This window comes from Mus caroli, unplaced genomic scaffold, assembly GCF_978045245.1.
Source record: "Mus caroli unplaced genomic scaffold, Mus_caroli_1 scaffold_8, whole genome shotgun sequence".
Classification (NCBI taxonomy): Eukaryota; Metazoa; Chordata; class Mammalia; order Rodentia; family Muridae; genus Mus; species Mus caroli.
The window spans coordinates 61,208,226-61,234,782 of record NW_028227263.1 but is presented as its reverse complement, the minus strand read 5'-3'; the positions used below and the strand labels follow the sequence as shown (position 1 = coordinate 61,234,782).

At 35.0% G+C, this 26,557-nt stretch overlaps 1 protein-coding gene across 5 annotated transcripts; it reads right to left on the bottom strand.

Annotated features, from left to right (window-relative positions):
• Positions 1-273: 273 nt before the first annotated feature.
• Positions 274-23,198, bottom strand: LOC110288584 (vomeronasal type-2 receptor 116-like). Of its 5 annotated transcripts, XR_015047855.1 has the most exons (7): positions 22,867-23,198; positions 19,699-19,978; positions 18,502-19,308; positions 17,578-17,805; positions 15,805-15,928; positions 9,635-12,570; positions 274-607 (listed from the first exon to the last, which is right to left on the bottom strand). XR_015047855.1 is itself a non-coding variant. In XM_085841564.1 (6 exons), exons 1-6 carry the CDS (start codon positions 23,061-23,063, stop codon positions 11,651-11,653), a joined length of 2,556 nt encoding a protein of 851 aa, XP_085697690.1. In that variant the 5' UTR covers positions 23,064-23,198; the 3' UTR covers positions 274-11,650. The 5 variants fall into 5 exon arrangements, 4 of the variants coding, with proteins under 4 accessions (XP_085697690.1, XP_085697691.1, XP_085697692.1 ...); XM_085841564.1 differs by having other exon boundaries at positions 274-12,570; XM_085841565.1 differs by having other exon boundaries at positions 274-12,570; positions 17,578-17,787.
• Between the last annotated feature and the right edge of the window lie 3,359 nt (positions 23,199-26,557).

Sequence of the window (26,557 nt, the reverse complement as noted above, 5' to 3'; positions counted from 1 at the left end):
GATAAATATTAAGTCTCATGCCACATCAGTTTTGATTGATTTGTTTCAAATATTATTTTGTTAGATAATAGAAAAGATACACTAGTTTGCTTCTTAGGGTCCATTAGCTGGATAAATTGTTTACCAACCCTGTATTCTGCTGTAATACCTACGTTAATATTCTGGTGTGTTTCTAGTATGTACCAAAAGGATTGATCCTCTTCTTGCATTCATTCTATTAGCCAGTCTTATTGGGGGTAAGTGGGAATTGAATGACAAGACAGGGAAGCAGGAGTGCTTGGGTTGGTGAGCATTGGGAGGGGGAATGGAATAGGGGGTATTTAGAGGGAAAACAAGGAAAAAGAATAGTATTTGAAATGTAAATAAGGAAAATATCTAATAAGACATGAATAACATAAATAAATAAATAAAGTAAGACAACAACAACAATTATAACAACAACAACAAAAATAAATGTGGGTGCCCTTGTATTTGGGGCACAGAGGTACAAAATTGAGATTTCTTCTTGGTGTATTTTCCTTTGGATGAGTATGAAGTGTTTGTATGAACCTGTGGAGGCCAGCTGCCACTCTCATGTCCGGGTTCAAGCCTGGAAGGTATCTTGGAACTGAAAGAGAGGTAAACTAGGTGATGAGAGAAAGATGTAACCAAAGACAACTAGTCTGATCAAGGTTCAACTTTAATGTTGGCAAACACAACACGCTTTATAAAGAAGAGGGGAGGCCCATTCCCAGTCATGCAAAGTTCCTTTGAAGTTGTCAGATCAGCCTTTTAGTAGGAACTAGCAAAGATCACAGTTTGGTGCTAACTCAGGAAGATCTTGGCTAACAGGTTCAGCCTCAGGCAGGTAGCAGGTAGTGGCATATCAAAGGAGAGGATGGATGAGAAGCAGCACAGCAGGTGGCTTTGCCTAAGTAGCTGGATGGTCACAGCCAGCCTTGCTAGGCTGGAACGAGGTAACATGCACTTTTGCTTTACTGATACTAGAATTTTACTCCAGGTTTTTCTTGGGACCATAAATGCCTGCAAACCTTTTTTTTTTTCCAGCCTTTTACTCTAAGATAGCGTTTGTCTTTGTTACCATGGTGTGTTTTCTGTATGCAACAAAATGCTGTGTCCTAATTTTACAGCCTATCACTCTAATGTAGTGCTTTTATTCACATGGGGTCATGTTTTCTGTATGCAGTGAAATGCTGTGTCCTGTTTATGTATCCACTTTGTTAGCATGCGTTTTTTTTTTATTGAGGAATTGAATTATTGATATTAGAGATACTTGGATATAGTTACCCTTCACATTTTGAGTTTTCATTTCAGTGTCCTCTGTAGTGTTGGATTAATATAAAGATATTGTTTAAATTTCACTTTATCATAGACTATCTTTGTTTTTCCATTTTTGGAGATTAAGCGTTTTTCTGGTTATATTAGCCTGGGTTCACGTTTATGTTCCCTTAGGGTCTGCTTGACATCTATCCAGGATCATTTAGCCTTTAGGGTGTCTGTAGAGAAGTCTGGTATAATATGATAGGTCTGCCTTCTTGTTATACTTAGTGATTTCTATCACAAGTTTTAATAATCTTTCTTTGCTCTAAGTATTATGTGTTTTGGTTATTATGTGACAGAAAAATATTTTGGGGCCCATCCTTTTTGGTGTTCTGCAGGCTTCTTTAACATTTATGACCATCTTTTTTTTTTTTTTTTTAAGACTGGGGAAGTTTGCTTCTATGATTTGTTGATATTTTCTGGCCCTTTGAGCTGGGAATGCTCACCTTGTGCTACTCTTATTATCCTTAGGTATATCTTTATGTTGTTTAGAGAATTCGCTGGCTATTTTGGATTAGGAGCTATTTTCACTTGTACTATCATTAACCAATGTGTCCACATCTTCTTTATATATATATGTATATATATATATATATTTCTTTTTTTTGAAATATTTTCCTTATTTACATTTCAAATGTTATTCCCTTTCCTAGTTTCCACTCCAAACATCCCCAAACCCCTCCCACTATTGCATCTTCTATGGCTGAGATTTTCTTTTTTATCTCTTGCATTCTGTTGTTGATTCTTGAATCTGTACTTCCTAATCTATTTCTCAAGTTGTCCATCTCCATTCCTGCCGCCATTTGTGATTTCTTTATTTTTCTATGTATTTGTATTTCTTTAAGGGATTTATTTGTTTAATTTTAAGGGCTTTATCCTGTTTTCCTGTATTTTTTTTTCAATGGGTTATTTATATATTCCTCCTCAAAGACCTCTGCCTTCTTCATGAGATTGGACTTTTTGTCAGAAACTGGCTTTTCTGGCCTGTTAGGGGATCAAGGGCTTGCTATGGTGGAAGAACTGGGTTCTGATAGTACTAAATTGCATTGGCTTCTTTCACTTATGTTAGGGCACTTGTCTGTCTCCATTTGGTTTTGTTTGTTTGTTTGTTTGTTTTTTTCTGGTGTCATCTTATCTGGGTGCCTCTGATTAAAGCTGAACTCCTTGGAGGCACTTTATGCCCTGAGATATGTGTTTGAGCTGTTTTCCTGGATGGCAGTCAATTTTGTCCCTGGTTGGAGGTGGGGAGACCTCCTGTATCTCTGGCTCTCAATAACCTTCTCTGTATCTGGTTGGGGCAGACCTCATGTGTCCCTTCCCATTGTTAACCTTCTGGGAGACACGGATGCTCTGTGCTCCATGAACAGGATCTGTCACAATAGTAGATGGGGGTGATATACTAATTTATTGTGACCCTGGTAGTAGTAGATCTCCTGTGTCCCTGGTTATTGTAGTCTTCCTGGGTGTCAGAAAGGCTGTATTCATGGTTACTGCAGACCTCATGGTAGACACACAGGCTGAGTGTGGGGAAGCAGACCACAAGGAATTTTGAGCTCCTCAGTATGGCAGGTGGGTCCAGAGTCAGCTGGGATCTGAGAGTGTCTAAGCTGGTATGAGAATTTAGATAGGAGTCTCACATGTATCACTGTGGACCTCCTGAGAGACACGCAGGCTTTTTTGACCTTAGGCATCTTCTTTGTCACTTTTCTTCATTAAGAGAAACCATTTTAATCTATTGGTATTTTGTTCAGGAAAATTCCCCAGTGCTCAAGTGATCAAGGCTCTTCAACATTTTATTTTCTATTAGTTTCAGTTCTTCTGGTTTAAGTGGCTTATTAATTCACTTGGATTTGAAATTTGTACAAGTATATAAGAATCAATGAATTTGCATTCTTCTACATGCTGATTACCAAATTAACTAGCACCATTTGTTGGAAATGCTGTCATTTTCCACTGGATTTTAGTCCCCTTGTCAAAATCAAGTGACAATAGTGGTGTGGGTTCCTTTCTGGGTCTTCAATTCTATTCCATTGATCTACATGCCTAGCACTGTACCAATATCCTGCAGTTTTTATCATAATTGCTGTGTAGTACAGCTTCAGGTCAGGGATGGTGATTCTGCAAAATTTCTTATGTTTTTCAGAATAATTTTAACTATCTTAAGTTTGTTATTATTCTAGATTAATTTGCAACTTTCTCTTTATAATTTTCTGAAGAACTGAGTTGGAATTTATGGAGATGGCATTGAATCTCTATCTTGCTTTTGGCAAGATGGCATTTTTACTGTAATAATGGTGCCCATCTATGAGCATGGGAGAACTTTTGATCTTCTGAGATCTTCAATTTTTCTTCAGAGATTTGAAGTTCTTGTCTGACATAACTTTCATGTGCTTTGTTGAGTCACACCAACATATTTTATATTATTGGGACATTATGAACCGTGTTGTTTCCTTAATTCCTCTTTCAATCTGTTTATTCTTTTTGTTGCACAAAAAGGCAAACAATTGATTAGGAAGATGTTTTACTAACCCTACATCTGACAGAGGGCTAATTTCTAACATACACTATGCACTCAAGAACTTAGACTTCAGAGAACCAAATAACCCTATTAAAACTGTGGTACAGAGCTAAAGAAAGAATTCACAACTGAGGAATACTGAATGGCTTAGAAGCACCTAAACAATTCAACAGCTTTATCATCAGGGAAATAAATGCAAATCAAAACAACCCTGATATTCTGGCTCACACCAGTCCAAATGGCTAACATCAAAAATTCAGGTGACAGCAGAAGTTGGCAAGAATGTGGAAAAAGAGGGACACTTCTCCATTGTTGGTGGGATTGCATGCTGTTCCAACCATTGTGGAAATTATTTTTGCAATCCTTCAGAAAATTGGACATTGTTCTACCTAAGGACCCAGTTATGCCACTCCTGGGTATACACCCAGAAGATGTGCCAACTTGTAATAAGAATATACGCTCCACTACATTTATATTCACCTTATTTATAATTTCCTGAACCTGGAGAGAACCTAGATGTCCTTCAACAGAGGAATGGATACAGAAAATGGGATACATTTAAATTTACACAATGGAGTACAACTCAACTATTAAAAACTATGAATTCATGAAATTATTTGTTAAATGGATTGAGCTAGAAGGTAACATACTGAGTGAGATAATCCAATCACAAAAACACACATCAGTGCCCTCACTGATAAGTGTATATTATTCCAGAAGCTAGGAATACCAAAGATATAATTCACAGACCACATGAAGCTCAAGAAAAAGCATGACCAAAGTGTGGATAATTTGATCCTTCTTAGAAGAGGGAACCAAATAATCATGAGAGGAGATACAAAGTGTGGAGCAGAGACTGAAGGAAAGGCAATCCAAAGGCTGCCCTACCTGGAGAACCATCCCATATACAAGTTCCAAACATAGACTCCATTGTGGATGCCAACAAGTGCTTGTTAATAGATAGGAGCCTGTTATAGCTATATCGTTAGAGTCTCTGCTAGTGCCTGAAAAATACAGAGGTGGATGTTCAAAGCCAACCAAGGATCTGAACATTAGGTCCCCAAAGGAAGAGGTAGAGAAAGGATCAAAGGAGCTGAAATATTTTGTCACCCCATAGAATGAACAATATGTACCAACCAGAAACCCCAGAGCTCCCACAGACAAATGGATACACCAAAGAGCACACATGGAGATCCATATGTAGTTGTGCATGGCCTTATCTGACATCAAGGGGAGGAGAGTCGATTGTTCCTATGAAGGCTCAATACCCCAGTTTAGGAGAGTGCCAGGACAGAGAAGCAGGAGTATGTATGTAGGAGAGTAAGGCATCAAGGGAGTGTATAGGGGATTTCTGGAAGGAAACTAGGAAATTCGATAGCATTTGAAATGTAAATAAAAAATCAAATTTCAAGAGGACATGAGAGAGAGAGAGAGAGAGAGAGAGAGAGAGAGAGAGAGAGAGAGAGAGAGAGAGAGAGAGAGAGAAATTCTTAAGGATTTCTTTCTCTGAGAAGGACTCTCATCTTTAATGCTTCCTTTAACAAGGATGGGCCTAGTGAGTGTGATGAGTTTCATGGACTTCCTTAACATATTTCCTTATGTTTACCATCCTGCCTAAGTAACTTTCTGGTCATTAGAACATTTTAAAATCAAAAGGAACTGTCACAAATTATTCTAGCTCTTCCTCCCTTTTTAAAATTCTTTCTGTGTCCTTTTCAGTAGTCATCACTTTACCTTATAGGAAATGATAATACATGCCAAAAATGGCTAAAACTAAGTCACAATGTCATAGAAACAAAAAATCATTTTCATGATCTTCACCATTATAACTTGAGGCTGACAATAAAATATAAGTGTATGCACGCATATTTAAAGAAGAGTATCACGGGCATACCACATTAACTGAAAAAAAGCCACAGAAGTAGCATACTCATCCTCAGGTTTTTGTTCTAGGTTGCAGCATCTTCCTTAAACTGTCTCTAGTTGATATCAGAGCCACTATTGCACAAAAAGGAAAGGCATGCATGTTATGGAGGTACTTTAGGTTAACGTGCACTGTCAAAAGTCAAGCAGTAATGTTGGTGGCTTTTCACCAGAAGCTTTCATGTCCCTTCCTTGGCAATGTATCTGTAAGCCAGCATAATAGAAGTTGTCAGTCTAGAGCCAGGTTAATTGCTTGATGTTCTTCAGTCAAAGTCTGTACGTGTATTCCTTTTATCCATGGGGTTTTACCATCTACTCTTAGCAGAAAAGCAAGATGAGCTTTTATAATTTGTGTTGTTTCTCATAGTTCCCTGGAAAACAATTCACAGGAAGCTAATCTACTCAAATACATTGTATTCAGTTTTCAGCAATGGTCACATGATCCCAGAAATTTACAGCTAACAAGATAATGAATTTGAACAACCTCTATCAGTTGATTCACTGCAGTGATCAGGTTTTGTTACAAAGCATTGGTAGGCAGTACTAAGTAAATTAGTTCTCTCTGAGAAATTAAATTTAATGTAATCTTTTCATTCCTTATAAAGAACCTTCCTTCATATCACCACCCCAATTAACTCAGGAAGCCTCAGTTAATCACTTCATACTTATTGAGCAACAATGATCAGTATAGCCATGATCTATCTCATTGTACTTGCTTATTACCTGGATCAGAGTGGTACTGGAATAGCATTGTTCCTGAATCTGTTTTCACTCTTTTCACTAGAGTGTGCCTGGACAAAGTATCTCCACTAGCATTATAACCTTTTCTTGGAAGGAAATATGACCTTTGTATACTGACCATGGAGGAAAATTCAAAAGTCCTGAAGAGACTTTACTAATTTTACCTTAGAATTTTTATTATGGATATCAAATGACAATTATTTCCCAGGAATTAAAATGTTCCTTAGAAGCTTCGCAGCACAAATTTAGACTTTTTAAATCATTTTTCCTTAGGAACTCCATGTTAACACAAATCATCTCTCATTAGACTTCCAGTAACAGAAAAAGACATATTACCCCATTTTCCATGATCACTTATATCAACCAATGGCTTTCCTACATTATAGAGATATTGATGCATGAAAGGACATAGAAAAGCCACTATAATTCCATAATAGTTTCATGGTCCCTGATGAATTATCCACTTATTTAACACTATTGTGAATATAGTTTCACATTGAGCAGTGTACCACAGTTCAAACACAAAATCCCTGATTCATTTTTCCCTGAGGGGCATCTATACATCCTAAATTGTTCTTAAGCCACTAATGAAGAATATACCTTATTATTAGCACCTCATGGTACCACTTCATCAGAGAAGAAATAAAAGAAGAAATTAAAGTCTTTATAGAATGAAAATGAAGTCACAGCATCCACAAACATATGAGACACAATGAAAGCAGTGATAAAAGGATAAAGTACTAAGTGCCTTTATATAGAAATTGGAGAGATCCTGATATAGTCACTTCACAGCTCTTCTGAAAGCTCAAGAACTATAAGATGCAAACATACCCAAGAGGAGTAGAGGGCAGGAAATCAATTTATTGGCTGAAGTCAGCCAATTAGAACCAAAGAACAATACAAAGAATCAGCCACACTAAGAGTTGGTTCTTTGAGAAAAGAAACCCTTAGACACTCTAAATAAAGGGAATAGGGACAGTTTCGATTAAATATAATATGATTTGAAAAGGGAGAACAAGAGAAACCAAGGGAATTTTAAAAATCATCATACATTATGACAAATGACTATACTCAACATAACTAGAAAATATGGATGAATGTGGTGATTTTCTAGACAGATATCATGTAACAGCATACTTATATCAGCATCAGACAAAATATTGAAACACTCCCAAAACCACTAAGAAAGTATTAGTAGTAAGTAAAAAACTGCCTAAGGAAATATTGCACAGAGACAGATGCTTTTAGTGCTAAATTCTATAACACCTTCGAAGAAGACCTAATACCAGTACCCCTAAAACTATTCCATGAAAAGGAAACAGAAAGTACACTATTCTCTGATCCACAATTATTCTGATACCTAAAGCACACAAATACCCAAGAAATAAAGAAAACTTCACACTGCTTTTGTTTATGAATTCTATAAAAAAAATCAATGAAATTCTCACAAACCAAAAACACATGTTTAAAAAAAGAAAGCATCTTCATAAATGGTGCTGGACTACTTGGTGGTCTCTATTTAAAAGAAGGAGAAAATATTCTTCTTTATCAGCTTGTACAAAGCTCAAATTCAAGGGAATCTATGACCTCAACATAAAACCCATTAAAATTAATCTAATAAAGGAGATAGTAAAAAGAACGTCAAACTCATTGGCACAAGGGACAATTTAAAATTTTTAAGTAGACTGGCAATGGCTTATGCCATAAGATCAAAAATTGATAAATGGGACCTCATGACACTGAGCAGATTTGAAAGGCAAAAGCCACAGTCAATAAAACATATTAGCACCCTACTGATCAATAAAATAATTCTCCAATATTCCTACATCTGATAGAGGGCTAATATCAAATATGTAAAGAATTCAAGAGGTTAACCTCTAAAAAAAATCCATCTTTTAAAATTCAGTACAGAGCTAAGCAGGGAATTCACAACAGAAGAGTCTTGGATGGCAGATACTCACCTAAAGAAGTGTTCAATATCTTTAGTCATCAATGAAATTCAAATCAAAATCATCCTGTGTTTCCACCTCACACCAATCAAGTTGGCTATGATAAATTTTTCTAGTTACAGCACTTGCTGGAATGGATGTGAAGAAAGAGTAACAGCCCTCTATTGATGCTGAATTATATACCTGTATAACCACACTGGACTATATTTGCCATTTCCTCAGAAAGTTGGAAATTATTCTACTTGAAGACCCAGCTATAACACTCCTGGACATATACACAAAGATGATGCATCATACTCCAAAATATGTGCTCTACTTTAATCATAGTAACCTTTTTTGTAATAGTGAAAGGCTGGAAAAATCTTATATTTCCCTCAAATGAAGAAGATATAGAAAATGTGGTTCATTTACACAATGGAATACTATCCAGCTATTAAAATGAGGACATCATGAATCTTCCAGGCAAATGGATAGAATGAGAAAGTATCATCCTGTGGGTGCTAACCAAGACTCAAAATGCCACCCATAATCTGTACTTACCAAGAAGTGTATGTTAGTCAAAAAGCACAGTATACCCTTAAGAAATCACAGATTGCATGAAGTTTAACAGTAATGAATGTCCAAATAAGGATGCTTCAATCCTACTTAGAAGGGGAAATAAAATTATCATGACTTGCAGAGACAGGGAGAGACCAGGATGGGAGAATGGAGGGTGAGGAAAAGGGAAACAAGATCAGGCATGGGAGTTTGGAGACAGGAAAGAAACCCAGAGCCAGAGGTCCAGAAGAAGGAATGAAAATGTCCAACCTCCTTGGGGTCAATCATGACTCAATCAAGCTACCTTAGTCAAATTGCCTAACATTGGGAGAGGGAACTTGAAGAATCCACCTTCAGTAGATAGAGAGAGCCTTAAGTTTAGAGACAATTTTATGAACCCAATGACAACACATCTGAACAAGAACTATAATTGTCTAAAGAACTGCTGAGATAAAAATGGAGAAAAGACTTAAGACAAGAGCCTAGAATGGTTGCCTTCCGAAAGGCTCTACCAGCAGTTGACTGAAAAAGATACATTACACCCAACTATTGGATTGAAGTCCAGCATCCCCATGGTAGAATTAGGCATAGGACTGAAGAAGCTGAAGGGGTGAGCAACTCCATGAGGCCAGCAGTCGCAACTAACCTGGACTCCAGGAAACTTTCAGAGACTGTGCAGGACATATTGATTAGTACCAGGTACCTGGCAGTTATAGAGCAAAACACTGTCTTGTGTGGCATTGGTGGCAGAATATGTGCCAAATCTTCAAGAGACTTGAGGTCCTGGATAAGGGGAAGTATCCAGGGAATGGGGAAGGTATTCTAGGAGAGAAAGTGGAAAAAGTGTAGATAAGGAACTTTAGGCGGGGTGACCTATTGGGGAAGGAAATGGCTGAAATGTTAATAAATGATATAATACTAATTTTAAAAATGCTGACAGTTTTTCTTAGAGAAAAGAATCCTTTGAGGAAAAGAATCATCTCCCTAAACATTAGTTGTAAAAAAAGACTCGAGATCATACCTGCTACCTAGAAGAATGAGAAAAATACAAAGAATCCTGAAAGAAGTTTTGAACCATTTGAATGTCCTATAGCAGATGAAAGATTTAGTGCAAAATTCATGAAAATTAATAATGGAAATTTAGCTTCAAATTATAGATTATATATATATATATAATAGACCTGTGAAATTTTTAAATTATTTCGATCATTATGTAAATTAATAAATTATGAGTAATTATGAAATTTCACAATAATTTCATTGTAGCATAATAATATTCATTCCTCTTTTCCCTATATAGCTTCTACCACTTTTCAAAACAAATTTCTCCCAAATTTTCCTGTGGTTTTTGATACGTCACTATGTATAGTTAGTAATGCTAAACTGTGCAAAGATTTAGGTCCATTTATTAAACAGTATACATTCTAGGATAAATCATGCCCTCTCGACTTCTTATAGTTTAAAGTATGTTGGAGGAAACCTAAAGAAGATCTGAATATATGCCAGTGTGTTCAATTTTTGATATGTTGGAGATTTTGTTTAGCAGTAAGACTTTCAAGAACAGCATTCTATTATAAAGATAGAATTTCACATCACTTCTAAGTGATTGGCCCTTAGTTTCTCTGCCTCCTATGCCAAGATATTTGCCAAGTCCTGATGGTGAAGATGTTTTACTTAAGGTGGAGAAGCTGGTCTGTTACTCTTTGTAGTATAAACCATTATGCATTTCTTAACTGATTGCTATGCATTATATAAATAATTAACTATGACTAAGATTGAGGGAAGTCTATGTCCTAAATTATAAATATCAGTACAAAGATATGAACTTTAGGGAATCACCACTAAGGAAAATAACAACAGATTTTTATGGACTCATTTATATTCTCATTCATGAGGCTTTTAGCAGAAATGCAATATAAATCATGGAGTATCTTCATTATGATCAGTATTCAAATTGAAACAGAATGAAGTGATACCATTGTAAATTTTTATCATCCCACATCCTGGAATATCATGTTACAAAGAAAATTAGTTAATTGTTCTTTATAATTTTTTTGCAGAACTAGAAAAATATAAATGGATTCCTTCTTAATATCTATATTATATACAATAAACATGATAATATTTTTTCTAGAAAGGAACAATAAAGAAAAATTAATATAGATAGGTGGATAATACATGAAATTATTTGCAAAACCGAGTGTCATTTTTAAAATACCTGACAGTTTTATAATAAAAAACAAACTGTCATTAGAGGTATCAAAATGTCTGATTACACAGTTTGATCCAATAAACTGAAGTCTAGATCATGTGCTTGAATTTTATTATACAGCTTATGTTCTACATTGTTTATATGATACCTACTTCATATTTCAACATAATATTTATGAGTAGAAAGCAGCTTTTTTGTTTGTTTGTTTGTTTGGTTGGTTGGTTGGTCAGTTGGTTGGTTGGTTGGTTGGTTGGTTTTTCGAGACAGGGTTTCTCTGTATAGCCCTGGCTGTCCTGGAACTCACTCTGTAGACCAGGCTGGCCTCGAACTCAGAAATCCGCCTGCCTCTGCCTCCCCAGTGCTGGGATTAAAGGCGTTCGCCACCACGCCCGGCTTTAGAAAGCAGCTTTTTAAAAATATACATAACTTAGTTATAGTATTTGGTGAAATTTAACTTACATTGTCAGCTATAGCATGTGGTTTCCTGAACTTTTGAAAAGAATTTTTCTGTGGTTTTAATAAAATAATATAGCATTTGGGGGCAAAAATGCAGAGAAGCAGCCCTGCACTGGAGGCCAAAATAGAGAAAACTTCCACAGCAACCATAATCTTGCCTTTGGTGCTGTGGTAGACGGGGATAAAAGTGATCCAGACACTGCAGAACACCAGCATGCTGAATGTCAAGAGCTTGGCTTCATTGAATGTATCAGGCAGATTCCTGGCCAAGAAAGCTACAGTGAAACTTGCTAGAGCAACAAATCCCATGTATCCAAGGACACAGTAGAAGGCAATCACAGACCCTTTGTTGCAAACAATGATGATGTGGCCATGTACCATTTGTACATCAGCATCAACAAATGGAGGAGAAGTTCCCAGCCAGATTCCACAAAGAATCAGCTGAATTATTGTGCATATGAGAATGATGTATTTTGGTGCCCCTGTCTCAAGCAGCCACCTCATTCTTCTTCCTGGGACAGTTATCTTAAAAGCCAGTAGTACAATAACTGTCTTGGCCAAGATAGTAGAGGTAGCCACAGTGAACACAATGGCAAATGTGGTCTGCTGCAGGATACAGATGACCATAGTGGGATGACCAATGTAAAGAAAGGAACAGATAAAACAAAATATGAGGGAGATGAGTAGGACAAAGCTGAGAGTTTGATTGTTGGCTTTGACTATGGGAGTATCTCGGTGTTTCAGGAAGACACCCAATACAACAGATGTAAGGACAGAGAAGAATAGAGCAAAGCCAACCAGAGTTATCCCCAAAGGGTCTCTGTAATCTAAAATAGCCACAACTTTTTCGAGGCAGAGAGTATGGTCGTCATTGGCATATTGATTTTCTGGACACTTCACACACTGATCCATGTCTAGTATAGAAAGGAAATTATTATCCGATATATTTATTTATTATAATTTGCAAGAAACACTGAATTAATACATAATATAAAATTATATCTAAATTAGACGTGCATTTTCTGGTATATGCAAAATTAAATGTGGAGGCTGCATAGCAGGTGATCCAAATTCTAATACTTATCATCTTCATGCAAGCTTTTTTCTATACTTATCCTATATATTCAAGTTATTTTTGGTTTATTTCAAATACTCATACCATCACATAATTTTCACGTTTCTTCAATCACATATCTTAAATTTATCATTTATGGATACAAAATTTTCTAATTTAATTATGCTCTATATTATGCAAAAATAACTAAAATGGGTTGTTCCCATACATGTTACTGATTATGGATCAGCTATTCTTTCAGTCTACATGTGGTCTCAAGTTGATTGTTGGACAAATAAATTATATCCACTCCCTATCTTGGAAAACAATCTATGGTCAACATGTTACTAAAACTAAAATATTTTAATCCCTAACTATACTCCAAATATTTTCCTTATACCCACAGATAAGTATAGTCCTTATTCTATGAAAAAAACAGACACCACTAGAGAAAATCATAGTAAAATTAAGGGTTTTGGAGGCCTTATCTACATATGGATATATCTACAAAATTAATTTCTCATTTTCTACTTAAATTTCCAAAAGAAGGAGTTTACAGATTGTAACAGTTAGTAGATGAAAATTTCGTGTGAGTTTATATTCTTTCCTAAGATAATCACTAGGAAAACCCATAAAATCTCAACAAAAGAGAATCATAATGTAAGCTGGATGAGATAAAAACAATAAACACAACAAAGTGGAGTAATGAAAGATCATCTGGCAAAATCTTACATAGGAAACTAAAGATAACCAGGAAATATTGAGATACTTTCCTAGATTAGAGGATGCCTACTAATTGTCCTTGACTAACAAAATAGTCTCGCCCGCCCCCCCCCCAACACAAAAGTAATACTATACAGACTAATTTATTGTACTTAGAAATATTTTATATATAGAAAATGTTTGTATGGACCAGCAAATAAAAAAAATCAGTCATAAATTTAAAAGACAGTAAAGAGTGTTGATTTTGTAAGAAGGATATGAAAAGGTAAAATGATGTTATTGTATGAAAATCCTGGTAGCAAAATATCAAATGAAAGTACTGATAATGTCAAGGAAGGCAGAGACAGATATGAATAATTTAACATCCAAATTTTCTACATATCAAAATGAGATATTCAGTTTTGTCATTCAATTTATGAATTTTGGTAAAGCATATTTCCTCCATTGTTCATATTTCCTATAAGATTTGACAGTCCAATTCTCCCAAGGTTGTAGTATTTATTCAGAAATATCTACATGATATTCTATTTCTCAAAAAATTTCTTGATAGGATATTTACACAGAGGCTTAGTACATTTTCTGCTAGTATCCTTTTAACTTTCTCTAAGGTGTATTCTGTTTTCTTTTAATTTTAACCGATTCAGATTTAGCAACTTGAATAGTTGTGGTGTTTTTCCAATACTGTCTCTGTATTGAAAGATATATATTCTAATTCATTTTGTATTATCTCTTTGATTGTACTGAACAATGCTGTCTAAATTGGTAAGTATAAGTACTCAAATACTTCAAATTTCTAATTTTTTTAAATCAGGTCCTAACAGGGCATGGTGGTATACACCTTTAATCCCAGCATTTGGGAGGCAGAGGCACTTGGAGTTCTGAGTTCGAGGCCAGCCTGGTCTACAAAGTGAGTTCCAGGATAGCCAGGGCTATACAGAGAATTACTGTTTCAAAAAAACAAACAAACAAAAAAAAACAACAAAAAAAACCCCCAACAACAACAACAAAACAACAACGACTCAGATATATAATATACATATATACGTGTCATATATATATGTATATGTATATGTGTGTGTTTATATTATAGTACCTGATTATTTTATATATAGATATAGATAGAAATATAGAGATAAACAGATATAGAAATAAAGAGATATAGAGATATAGATAGAAATGTAGATAGAGATATATAGATATATAGATATATACATGCCTTTATACATTATACAGAGAAATGACATCCTCTGCTCAATTACTGTCCTTGCTTATCAGAAGAACTGGTAGGCTATCTCTAGATCCTATCCACATAAATAGAAAATGAACTGCTTGCTATTCATCTGGGTCCTGTCAGAAGTAGAGCAAAATCTATTTCGATCTTTGGACCTGCCAGTGAATTTCTTTCCCTTACTTGGGATGCTATATTGGGCCTCATCACTAGTCCTGCTTTAAACAGATAACACATGATGGAGCAGTATCCAAAGGGAAGCTGTCCTTCCATAATGAGAAAGACAGGTTGTGTGAGGACGATTAATTTGTAAGAATGGGACTAGCAGAAGTGGAGGGATGGGGAATGTGACAAGACTGTAAAGTGAATAAATGTTAAGAATTGAAAATGCATAGTATTCCTATATTTTATTATTATTAGGTATTTATTTCATTTACATTTCCAATTCTATCCCAAAAGTCCCCCACACCCACTCCCCCACCCACTCACTCCCATCTCTTGGCCCTGGTGTTCCCCTGTACTGAGGCATATAAGGTCTGCAAGACCAATGGACCTCTCTTTCCGCTGATTGCCGACCAGGCCATCTTCTGATACATACGCAGCTAGAGACACGAGCTCTGGGGGGGGGGGGTATTGGTTAGTTGTTCCATCTATAGGGTTGCAGATCCCTCCAGCTCCCTGGGTACTTCCTCCAGCTCCTCCATTGGGAGCCCTGTGATCCATCCAATAGCTGACTGTGAACATCCACTTCTATGTTTGCTAGCCTGGGCATAGTCTCACAAGAGACAGCTATAACAGGGTCCTCTCAGGAAAATCTTGCTAGTATTCCTATTTTTAATAAAATTGAAAAGTGTCATAATGTAGTAATCTTTAGTATTGTAAGAAATATTCAGGAAAAGTATAATTTTCCAGGGATCTACAATAGTGAGACAAAAATACATTTCAAAAGGAGAGAGAGAGAGAGAGAGAGAGAGAGAGAGAGAGAGAGAGAGAGAGAGAGAGAGAGTTTATTATAGTATATCTGAAGCAGCCTTTTACTCCTTAACATGACACATCTTTTCCTTTCCACAAAGCACTTTTCAGAACTATGTAAATAAGTGAGAATAAAATCAATCTTATTATTTTGATAAATGATAATCTTACTTGTCATGTTGGAAATTTCATTTTCTGCACAGGGGTTACAATCAAAACAGCAGATGTCCTTTCCTTCCTGAGGGGATTTTCTGAGTCCTGGTCTGCAAGGCATACTGCAAATTGAGGGTAGAATCTGTAAAAAATAATATCCATTATAAAAATAGGGACAATATTTTAATGGATAAACATCCATTGATTTACCCAACAGAGATCCTTTGAAAGACCTCATTTAACACACAGGTATCAAATTAAATTTTATTGTTTTCCCCATTAAAAATGGGGTACAGAGCTAAAGAAAAAATTCACAACTGATTATTATCAAATAGCTGAGAAGCAGCTAGAGAAATGTTCAACATTTTTAGTCATCAGGGAAATGCAAATTAAAAAACCCTGAGATTCCACCTCACACCAGTCAGAATGGCTAAGATAAAAAACTCAGTTACCAGCAGAAGCTGGCGAAGATGTGGAGAAAGAGGAACACTCTTCCATTTGCTGGTCGGATTGCAAGGTTGTACAAACACTTTGTAAATCAGTCTAGCGGTTCCTCAGAAAATTGGACATAGAAGTATAGAAAGATCCAGCAATACCTCTCCTGGGAATATACCCAGAAGATGTTCCAACTGGTTATAAGGACACATGTTCCACTATGTTCATAGAAGCCTTATATATAATACACAGAAGCTGAAAAAAACCCAGATATCCCTTGACAGAGGAAGGGATAGAGAAAATGTGGTACATTTACACAGTGGAGTACTATGCATCTATTAAAAAGAATGAATTTATGGAATTCTTAGGCAAATGGATGTATCTGGAGGATATCATGCTGTGAGGTGACCCAATCACAAAAGAAGTCACTTGATATGCACACACTGGTTAGTGGATATTAGCCCAGAAACTTAGAATACCCAAGATTCAATTTGCAAAACACAAGAAAATCAAGAAGAAGGAAGACCAACGCATGGATACTTCATTCCTCTTTAGAATAGGGAACAAAATAACCATGGAAGGAGTTACAGAGATACATTTTGTAGCTGAGATGAAAGGATGGACCATCCATAGACTGCCCCACCCGGGAATAAATCCCATAATCAGCCACCATACGCAGACACTATTGCATATGCCTGCATGGTATTTCTGAAAGGACCCTAATATAGTGGTCTCATGTGAGGCTATGCCAGTGCCTGGCAAATACAGAAGTGGATGCTCACAGTCATCTATTGGATGGAACACAGTGGCTCCAATGAAGGAGCTAGACAAAGTACCCAAAGAGCTGAAGGTGTCTGCAACCCTATAGGTGGAACAACAATATGAACTAACCGGTAACCCCAGAGTTTGTGTCTCTAGCTGTATATGTAGCAGAAGATGGCATAGTTGGCCATCATTGGGAAGACAGGCCCCTTGGTATTGCAAACTTTATATGCCCCAGTATAGGGGAACACAGTGCCAAAATGTGGGAGTGGGTGGTTAGGGGAGAGTGTGGGGGGAGAATATAGGGGATCTTTGGTATAGCATTTGAAATGTAAATGAAGAAAATATCTAATAAAAATTTTGAAAAAAATTACTATTTTCTTTTGACAGATAAAATGAATGAATGTATGATGAGTTATATATTAAGAAATACCAAAATGAGCATAAAAATAAGAAAGGGAGACTATCTAGGGCATTGTAAATTAATTCAATAAATGAAAAAATACTATGTATTTATTTCATGCTAAAGCAAATGTAAAGGATATTTTAGGTAATTATGCTATATGTTAAGCATTTAAATTATGACTAAATTACCTGATCAATATCTGTAGCCCACTCAATAATTTCTTTAGACATATATAGCTGTTGACCACTTGAAAGATGCCCTGTAAATCTTCCTATTTTCATTTTAAGTCCATAATCTTTTTGAAAATCCATGATATAGAAAATGTCATACTCTACATTCTGTTTCAAATTCTGTTTCATGTTGACTAAGTCTCCAGCAGGATTTATAAACTGTAAGGTCTTCAGAACAGAGAACATCTAAAACACATTTGTCATTTTAGTTTCAACTGGCTTACACATTAGAATAGAAAGTTTTTTGTTTAGAAAGTTCCCAATTATTATTATCCTTTCCAAAAACCTAACTTTGCCAGAAGTATTCAATACTAAAGTAAAAAATAAATTTCATGAAGATGTAAAGTTAATTCCACTTTGCTTATTAATATAATTTTTTTCTGGACTTGGTGCTTTTAAACCTACAATCCTGATTTTTATGATTGGAGAGTAATGACACCTCTTTGTTTTTTCCCTGCAAATAGTGATATTTGATCACAGGCAATGGAATAGACAGTATTAGTAAGTAAAATTAATGGAAAAGTACTTGATATTCTTTGAGATCTATTTAGTAAACTGATTAGGAAATTTTGAATAACATAAAAGACAAGTCATTTCCTTATTGCTATTTAAGAATTTCATGGGAAAAAATTTACACATGAAACAAATATGTGGTTAAAAATCTAGGCAAAAATATGTGACTTAGATTGTGAATGCTGATTTGCATACCAGTGTTGATGGTGTCATATTACATAGAGTAACATGATCTGCCACCTACGCAACAATAGAGTACAGAACTATGTACATTGATTTGTGAAATTTCCTATTGACATGGCTTCAGACCATGTGGTTTTATTAAAACATTCAAAACATATAAATTCCATTTAGTGTAGCACTCATTACCTTCCACGGGTCAAATTCCAGTTCCTTCCCATCATTCTTTGACCATGTGTCTAGTTGTTGCAGAAGCATATCATGGAGAGAGTGGGCCACAGCATAAATAGCATTATATAAGTTATAGCATGTATCACTCATGGCCATTCCAAGTGGTGTCATGAATAACCATTTAAACACAGTTTTGGTGGGACAATTCTTCAGTTTCTTACAATTAGAAGGTGGCAAAGAACATCTAAAATATGTCCACCAGAGTTTGGCAAAGGACAATTCACTACTGTAGTTTGAAGGGTGTACTCTTTGGATAAATTGTCCAAAGCCAGATATTTCAGGTTTCTGGTGTGAAAAAATGAAAGTCCCAGTGGAGGAGTAGAGCAAGAAATCTCCTAGAATCGTGATCATATCAAATTGTGACACACTAACCCAGATTCTAAACATGCCTTGAGATTTGCACAGGAGGAGGGCATAGATTATGGGAGAGTCTTTGTATCCATAAACTATCACAACTTTTGCTGATGACATTAAGATTTGTTTATAATTCATATGTAACTCTTTAAGAGCCATGAACTTCTGAGTTTTGATAATAATAGCAAATGATAAACAGACAATGTTGATTTGCATTTCTCCTCTCAATTCAGAAAGGAATTGAATTCCATGGTCATCATTTGAAATGATCACTCCTATCCAGTTCCATCTGAAATGAACCACTAAGGATACCATGGCTAGTGGTAGAGATGTGTCCTTTGGAGATATTTGGTAAAGATGAGGAAACTGTTCATTATCACTAAGAGGAAGATGAAAATGACCACAGTAAAGCTGAAACATACAGAACATAGATAAACACTATGAACATGATGGAATGCAAAGGATACTTGTAAGATCAGATTGTGCTTGAGCAAAGTATATTCATGCTAGGAAGTGTTTATTCTTCATCTCATTATTACTATTGTATCAAACTTCCTGTGATTCTCTAAACAATACAAATATACTTAGTCTTCTGGTATAACATTTCACAATACTGCTGTCTCCCATTTCCACGTATGATAAAGTTGTTTTGTGTGCCACAAAACATATGTATGGATTTATGTTTTACCGATCATAATAAATATAATCCCTTTCTCTGCCTTTTAAACTGCCTTCATACTCAGAAGTCTCACTGTGGTGAGAAAGTATTTCCTTAAATTAATCCATCTTTACTTGACTTACCTCAGGAATTCTGGACATAAAAAGGTACGGTCCAAGTTTTGTAGATATTGCCCATAATGGTGCTGTAAGTACAATTAAATATCTTCTCTCATTTATGCAGTAGTAATTAGGAATAAGTTCCTCACTTTTCAAGATCAAACCAGTTTTCTCACTATATTTTTGTAGGATACATTCAATATCAACTACCAGAGAAATGTTGGGTAAAATATGGAAGTTATTATTTATTTCTTCCAAGGCAAGATAAACAGAGAAAATCAAATGCCTGGTCTTGGGTGTCACCCTGAAAACAGAGTAGTAGAAAATATAATTCCTATGCCTGTACAAGCACAAGTCAGAAAAAAATCCTAGCATAGGGAGAGGAAATCAACACAAAAATATAACAGTTATGTACTGGTTTTAACTGACAGTAAAGGTAATATAACATAAGTTTACATTAAATTCTCTATATACCTACAAAATAAATTTCTGTTGTAGTATACAGCATATGAACACAAATCATAATGCTGTCACAAGCCTTTTTCTCCATGTTCATAATGATGGAATAGGTTATGGTTAGATGTAATGTGAAGAAATATAATCACATTGCACTTTCTCCTATATAATCCATATTTTTCTAACATTAATGTGGTTACTCAGAAAACCTAAAACACAACTTTAAAAATTTTACTAGTATTTATGTTGGCAGAATATCTCTTCATACTTCCAATACTATATCCACACAAGATTTCCATTTCAGATTTAAATTTGTATTGCGTTTAATTGTATCTTCTCCATAATGGTCATGTTTTTGAGAATCCTAATTTATCCACATTGGTCTAATATTATATTATTTTGCAAGTAGGTCACAAAAATGTACCCCAATACTTTAGTTCTGAAAACAACTGGCTTATTTAACTGTGCTGTCATGTTTATAGTAATGATATAAATGTCCAAGTATTAGTGACAAATTAACAGTGAATAACAACCTCTTTTGTGTTGGCACAATATAGCATGAGAAACATAAATTGTTTGGAATCATATCTGCTTTGTAATAAAGAAAGCTTTATAGGAAATTACATATAATAATTCTACTATGATGTATATATACACAATCATTTGTGTATATATATATGTATATATATATATTTGTAAATGATCATGACCACAGAAAAATTAAAAACTGACTCATATAAGCATCCAAAAATGTATTTTCTACATAAAACTTTATTTTTTGTTGTTAAAGTCTAGATAGGAAATTCTTGCCTTGGTATTTTTCTTATTAATAGTAAGTAATTAAAACACTTCTCTAAATGTACCTCCTTCTGAAACAACTGAAAATACGGAGTGAAAATTCATGGAGTTTGAATTTCTTGACTGCTGGACATAAAAGCTCACATACTCTTAAAAGGGAACATTTAGACATATTGTCACATTATCTGAAAATTTTTGAAAGTTAATTAAATGAATTACAAAAATCACATCCTTACATATGACAAGGCTTATATGAAATAGTATCTAGCTTATCATAATCTTATGAGATATTTACAAATGTATTTCTGAAGATGGTCGTGTTTAAACAACTCTCTTACATTCTTTCTCAACTATATCTGAGCAAATAATCCAAAATTATTTGTATTTCTGGCTCATCTCCTCCATCCTACAATATACCATGAATATAGATTTTTATTTTTAAATACTGATTTTCTCTGTTAAATCAACCCATTTTTTTCCAAATATTTTTAATCTAATACAAAGACAAAATATTTATGTCCATTTTGATTTTATTCTGATATATTCTAATTAAAAGTGAATAGACTCTATATCTAAAAGTGTCAGTGTCACTGGGATAATATTTCTCTTTTCTAGTTTTCTCTCTCTCTCTCTCTCTCTCTCTCTCTCTCTCTCTCACACACACACACACACACACACATACATCATATATATATATGCATATATATATGATGCCATGTTAAATATGATATATTATATATATATATCATGATATATATTATATATATATCATATATATATATATATGATGCCATGTTAAATATGATATAATTGAAACTTTGAAATATTTTTTGATAAATGTTCTATAACATTGGGGAGAAATTATCACAATTTCTTCAAATGAAATCTCAAATACAGTAACCCAATTTTAAAAAGAGATATTACATAAAATGTATGTAAAGTACATTCAATCCCCATAAATTCAAACACATATAATGTTATTAGGAAAGCAGAAATAAATTTAAATGTTGAATGAGTATAGTAAATGTAATTATACAATAATAATGAGAAATAAAATTTTGAAATCTGTACAGGATAGTCTTGGTAATGGAAAATTCTGTATCCATAGTAATCCTCTCTCAAATTCTATCAGGTATCACAGACAAAATATTTTATTCTAGTACTCAAAATAGAAATAACAAGTCCTAGTTTGTATGGGCATCTTTCCTTGTAACAAATTTACAAATTATCTGCTTGAATAGGTACATTCTTTATACGATTCTAATTGATAATTTTACATAAGATTCTGACATTAATACAATAAAAATATGGCAATGTCTTTGAAATACAATGTCAAATAAATGAAACAGTAATTTTTATTATGAAAAAATTAGTTCTCTCAGTCCTAATTTTGATGCAGGATTCATAGACAAGAAAAATTTGAAATTATAGTAGATAGATAATTTGAACAAAATCTGTCTATTTTCTTAATAATATAAGTAAAAATAAGGGCAGATACCCAAATGGCTGATGTACAAGAACTGGGTATCCATGCTGACAGATGAAACATTAGCAGACAAATAAAGACCACTATATTTCAGTCTCTATGAAATAAGGCAAAAACAATGATTGTTCCAATTTTCTATGGTAAATCCCAAGAAAAAATAACTTGGAAATTTACAAATTATGGGATTCTCTCTAGTAGAAAGTCCAATACCATGGGTCATTCATTCACCATTCACTTAGAAATTGTAACTCAAAAACAAAAAAACAATAAGGTACTCATAAAACAACCAGAATTGAAAAAAAATACCACTGTTTAAACATAAAATAAAAATTGGTTATTTCCTAGAAAGGAAGAGCCAGAAGACACATGGTATCATGGTCTACATCTCAGTATCTCTATAATGTCTTGTCACTTATGATAAAGTAAAATATGTAAATGAAGTATGCACTTACTGCTTGTATAGATTCCATTGGAAATAATCATTCTTCACATAGCCATGTTTTGTGGAAATAGAAAAGAAACAATAAGTTTCTTTATCTCCTAGATTATTTTCAGTGTCTTTTATTCTCCAAAAGCATCTGGGATCACTCAAATGACAAAAAATAAAGGATATCTTCAGAAACCAGAAGACCGAGTTCAAGGAGAGCATCTTTTTCCAGTCAGAAAGATATCTGCCTGAGGAAAATGCAGCACATACATTCAGATAGACAGAATTTTATGTATTAACATTTTGTGAACCCATCCAGATACCAGTATTTATTACTGCATCTACTACTAAAGGACAAGTGTATTTATCTTAGCAATATTTACTTTACAGTTACTTGTTCGCCTCTGGAGTATTCTTAAGCACTATATATCCTTAGGCTCAGCATCTGAGTTCATATGTTCAGGTAGCAAATAAGAGGAAATAACTTTGTTCATGATTAACCTTCCCATACATATCCCTTATGATTACATCCATATTAGTAAACATGAACATCAGGCACAATTCCTCTTGTGAAAATTTTCTAACAACCCTAGTTCATCAAACAAATTTTCTGATAACCATTTGGAACAGTTAACTCAGATTACATCAGGTATTCCAAATGAGCTTTACTAGAAATTATACCAAAGACGTCAACTGAACTCAATAATGAACAAATTAACAGTATCATGAAATGTCTGCATGGGTCCCTAGCACTTGCAGTTATTAATTTTATAAGGTGTCTTATAGGGTGATTTCCTCTTTCTTTAATTGATAACTATTATTTGAATTACTTTTGTGCTTATGTTATGGAAAAATGAGTAATTTGAATTGAAAGTTTTCATAAACGTATATTGTAAAAAACTGATTTTGTAAGAAATTTCAGGCTAGTAAAATTTTACTTTCCTTTTTCTGATGGGAAGTTTAAGCAAGTTGAGTACACAGAATATCATTCTTAATTTACCTCAATATTTATTAACCTAATTGTTAAACTGATTAAGAATTCCAGTCTAGAAAAGTATGAAAGGGGATAACATTTGAAATGTAAATAAAGAAAATATCTATTAAAAAATAAAAGAATTTCAGTCTATTATAATATAAGAGATATATGCATAATGATTTATCATTACAATGCACACAAGCCCTAAATTATATTCAGTGTGAATTACCATTTACAGTTAGTTATAAACATTTTTATTTATTCATCTTCCATTGTAGTTTCCTTTATGGAAGATTTTGTGACGGGTATATATAAGCAATAGGAAGCAAAAATTACCGCTGAAAGGAGTGAAAAATCTCACTATAAAAGACAGTTAAAAAACCCAGTGTATGTGGCTGAGCATTGATCTTTTTGAATGAGTATCATTTGTTAGAATACAGTTTCAAAAATATTTGGGTTTTCCCGTTCAGTTTCTTTTGTTTTTTGTTTTTTCCTAGTAGCTATATTATATTGAATTTGCCTGGCTCTCATTTCTTAAAAAAACAAAAAACAAACAAAAAAACCTTAAAATTTTTCTTTTTAATTCTTTGATAGTCTTTATTTTTGCCCTATTTTTGATTATCATAATATTTTTTCCTAATTCTTTCTATTCCCACATTTATCAACCACAGAACTTTGGGTCCTCTGTTTTTTTAATCCATGAAATCTACATTTTGCTGGAAAAAAATGTTTAGGATAAGTGATCATTCAATGAAAGACAATCACAGTATTAGGGTGTGGACTGTATTAAAAAATACAAAACTCTATCTTTCCTAGGGATTAACATTTCCATTCATTAATACAAATAATGAAATTGTGTATGCCGCTCTCCTTTTCACATTTGGATGTTATCTTTCTTAGATTTGCAAGGCTTCGTGCTTCCTGGTAAAGTCACTGGGATTTTACCCTGCCCCAATGTGTCTAAGAGTATGTTTTCTTCTAGTCATCTACCACCTCTGTAACTTATATTCAGTCTGCTCAGATTATAGAAATAATCCCCATGCCCTGAAGAACATGGATTAACTATGATATCCGTAAACTGGAATATTGTGCAGTTTTTGTTACCCCTTAAGTTCAATCACTTCTCTCTGTTAATTATCGTATTCAAATACATAAAATGTCCCCTACTGTGGGAACTCAAAAGGAGCCCAGGGGAAGTGGGAGGGGTGGATAGACATCCCACCAGAGTTCCACCTATGTACTGGACAGGCAGATGTGTAAGGGTTGCTAGACGCTTTCCACCCAGCTCCAGGCGGGCATTTAAGCCTCTGAACCACTCGACAGGGTTGGTCAAGGGGCAGCCCCCAAAATTAAAATTAATCCCAGGGTACACCCTGTAGCCAGGGGTTATGTGAGGGAGAGCTGAGGTAAGAGAGGTTCCCACACATGTGAGAGTGAGTGCAGCTGAACAGAGATAGGCCATGGTTTTAGATCTTTATTGGAGAAACTCGGGGGGGGGGGAGGAAGGTAAAAGACAGAGAGGCTAGCAATGACCAAGAGGAGAGAAAGGGGGAACAGGAAAGAGAGAAAGGGAAGAAAGGCTAGAGGAAGAGAAGAAAGAAGAGGGGAAGAGTAAGAGTAAGAGAACAAAGAGTGAGAGAGCAAGGAGGGGCCAAACAGCCCCTTTTAAGTGAGCTGCTATCTTTACTGTTGCTAGGTAACTGGGGAGGGGTTTAGCCTGAATGTCAGAAGGTCGGAAAATTGCCAATGTTACTTCCAAACATGCTTCTCTTGTGGGGGCTGGCGGGGGGGGGTGGGGTGCGGTAACTTAAGCAGGAGCCAGAGTTCCAGAAGCATGAGAGAACTCTTTCCATCCCATGTAGGTAAATTATAGCCACTGGGTCCCAGGGTTCAGCATCTCAGCTTGCCTGGAAACCAGCCTTTCTGTGCATACCCCAATGCCCCACACCATATTGGAACCACAGTTATTGGCCCTAAAAAATCTGGTCAAGAACTTAACCTCCTCCATTTAGAACCATTACCAGGCCAACACAATACCCCCATCATTGTTTTCAAGAAATTGGGCCACTACAGGATTTAGTTAATAGCAACAGGATTTCCTGGGATATTATGCATCTACTTGCCCCAGGACAGGGGACTATCTCATTGCCCATACTTCCTTTTGTAACTAAATATTTTGCAGCAAAAGTTTGTCTATTATCAGGAAAACTCGAGATGGGACTAGACATATCTCCTCTTGCCTGTTACCCTACCTTTAAATCTCCTTGCCTGACCCCATGGCAGGCATGTAATTTACTTCAAAGTCTGAGGTTGGCCTAACCAACAAAGGAACAAGGCCCACCAAGCTCCTCAATTTGTCCATATTCCTCAGTAAACAGATATATAAGTTAAACTTCAACAATGTCTGACTATGTCCTTTGAATTGAGCTTCATCACAAAAGTATAGGACAACCTTTAAAGACTCTTTGATTCCTCTTGAATAGTCCCTTGTGATATAATGCACTAGCATTCTGTCATTAAAGTTTTCCTTGAAGTTCTGATGTACCTGGTATTCCCTGAACAGTCATTAATACCCAGGTTTTACAGGCATGGTTTTCAGAGATAAGAAAGGCCTCCTAATAGGCTGGCCCAGACCTGCTCTCAAGGGAGTCTGACATTCCATAACAAATTGTCAGTGATCGACAAGACCCTAAAGCTGGGGCAACCAAAGACCAGTAGAGTTTCCTATGCTGTTCCCCCA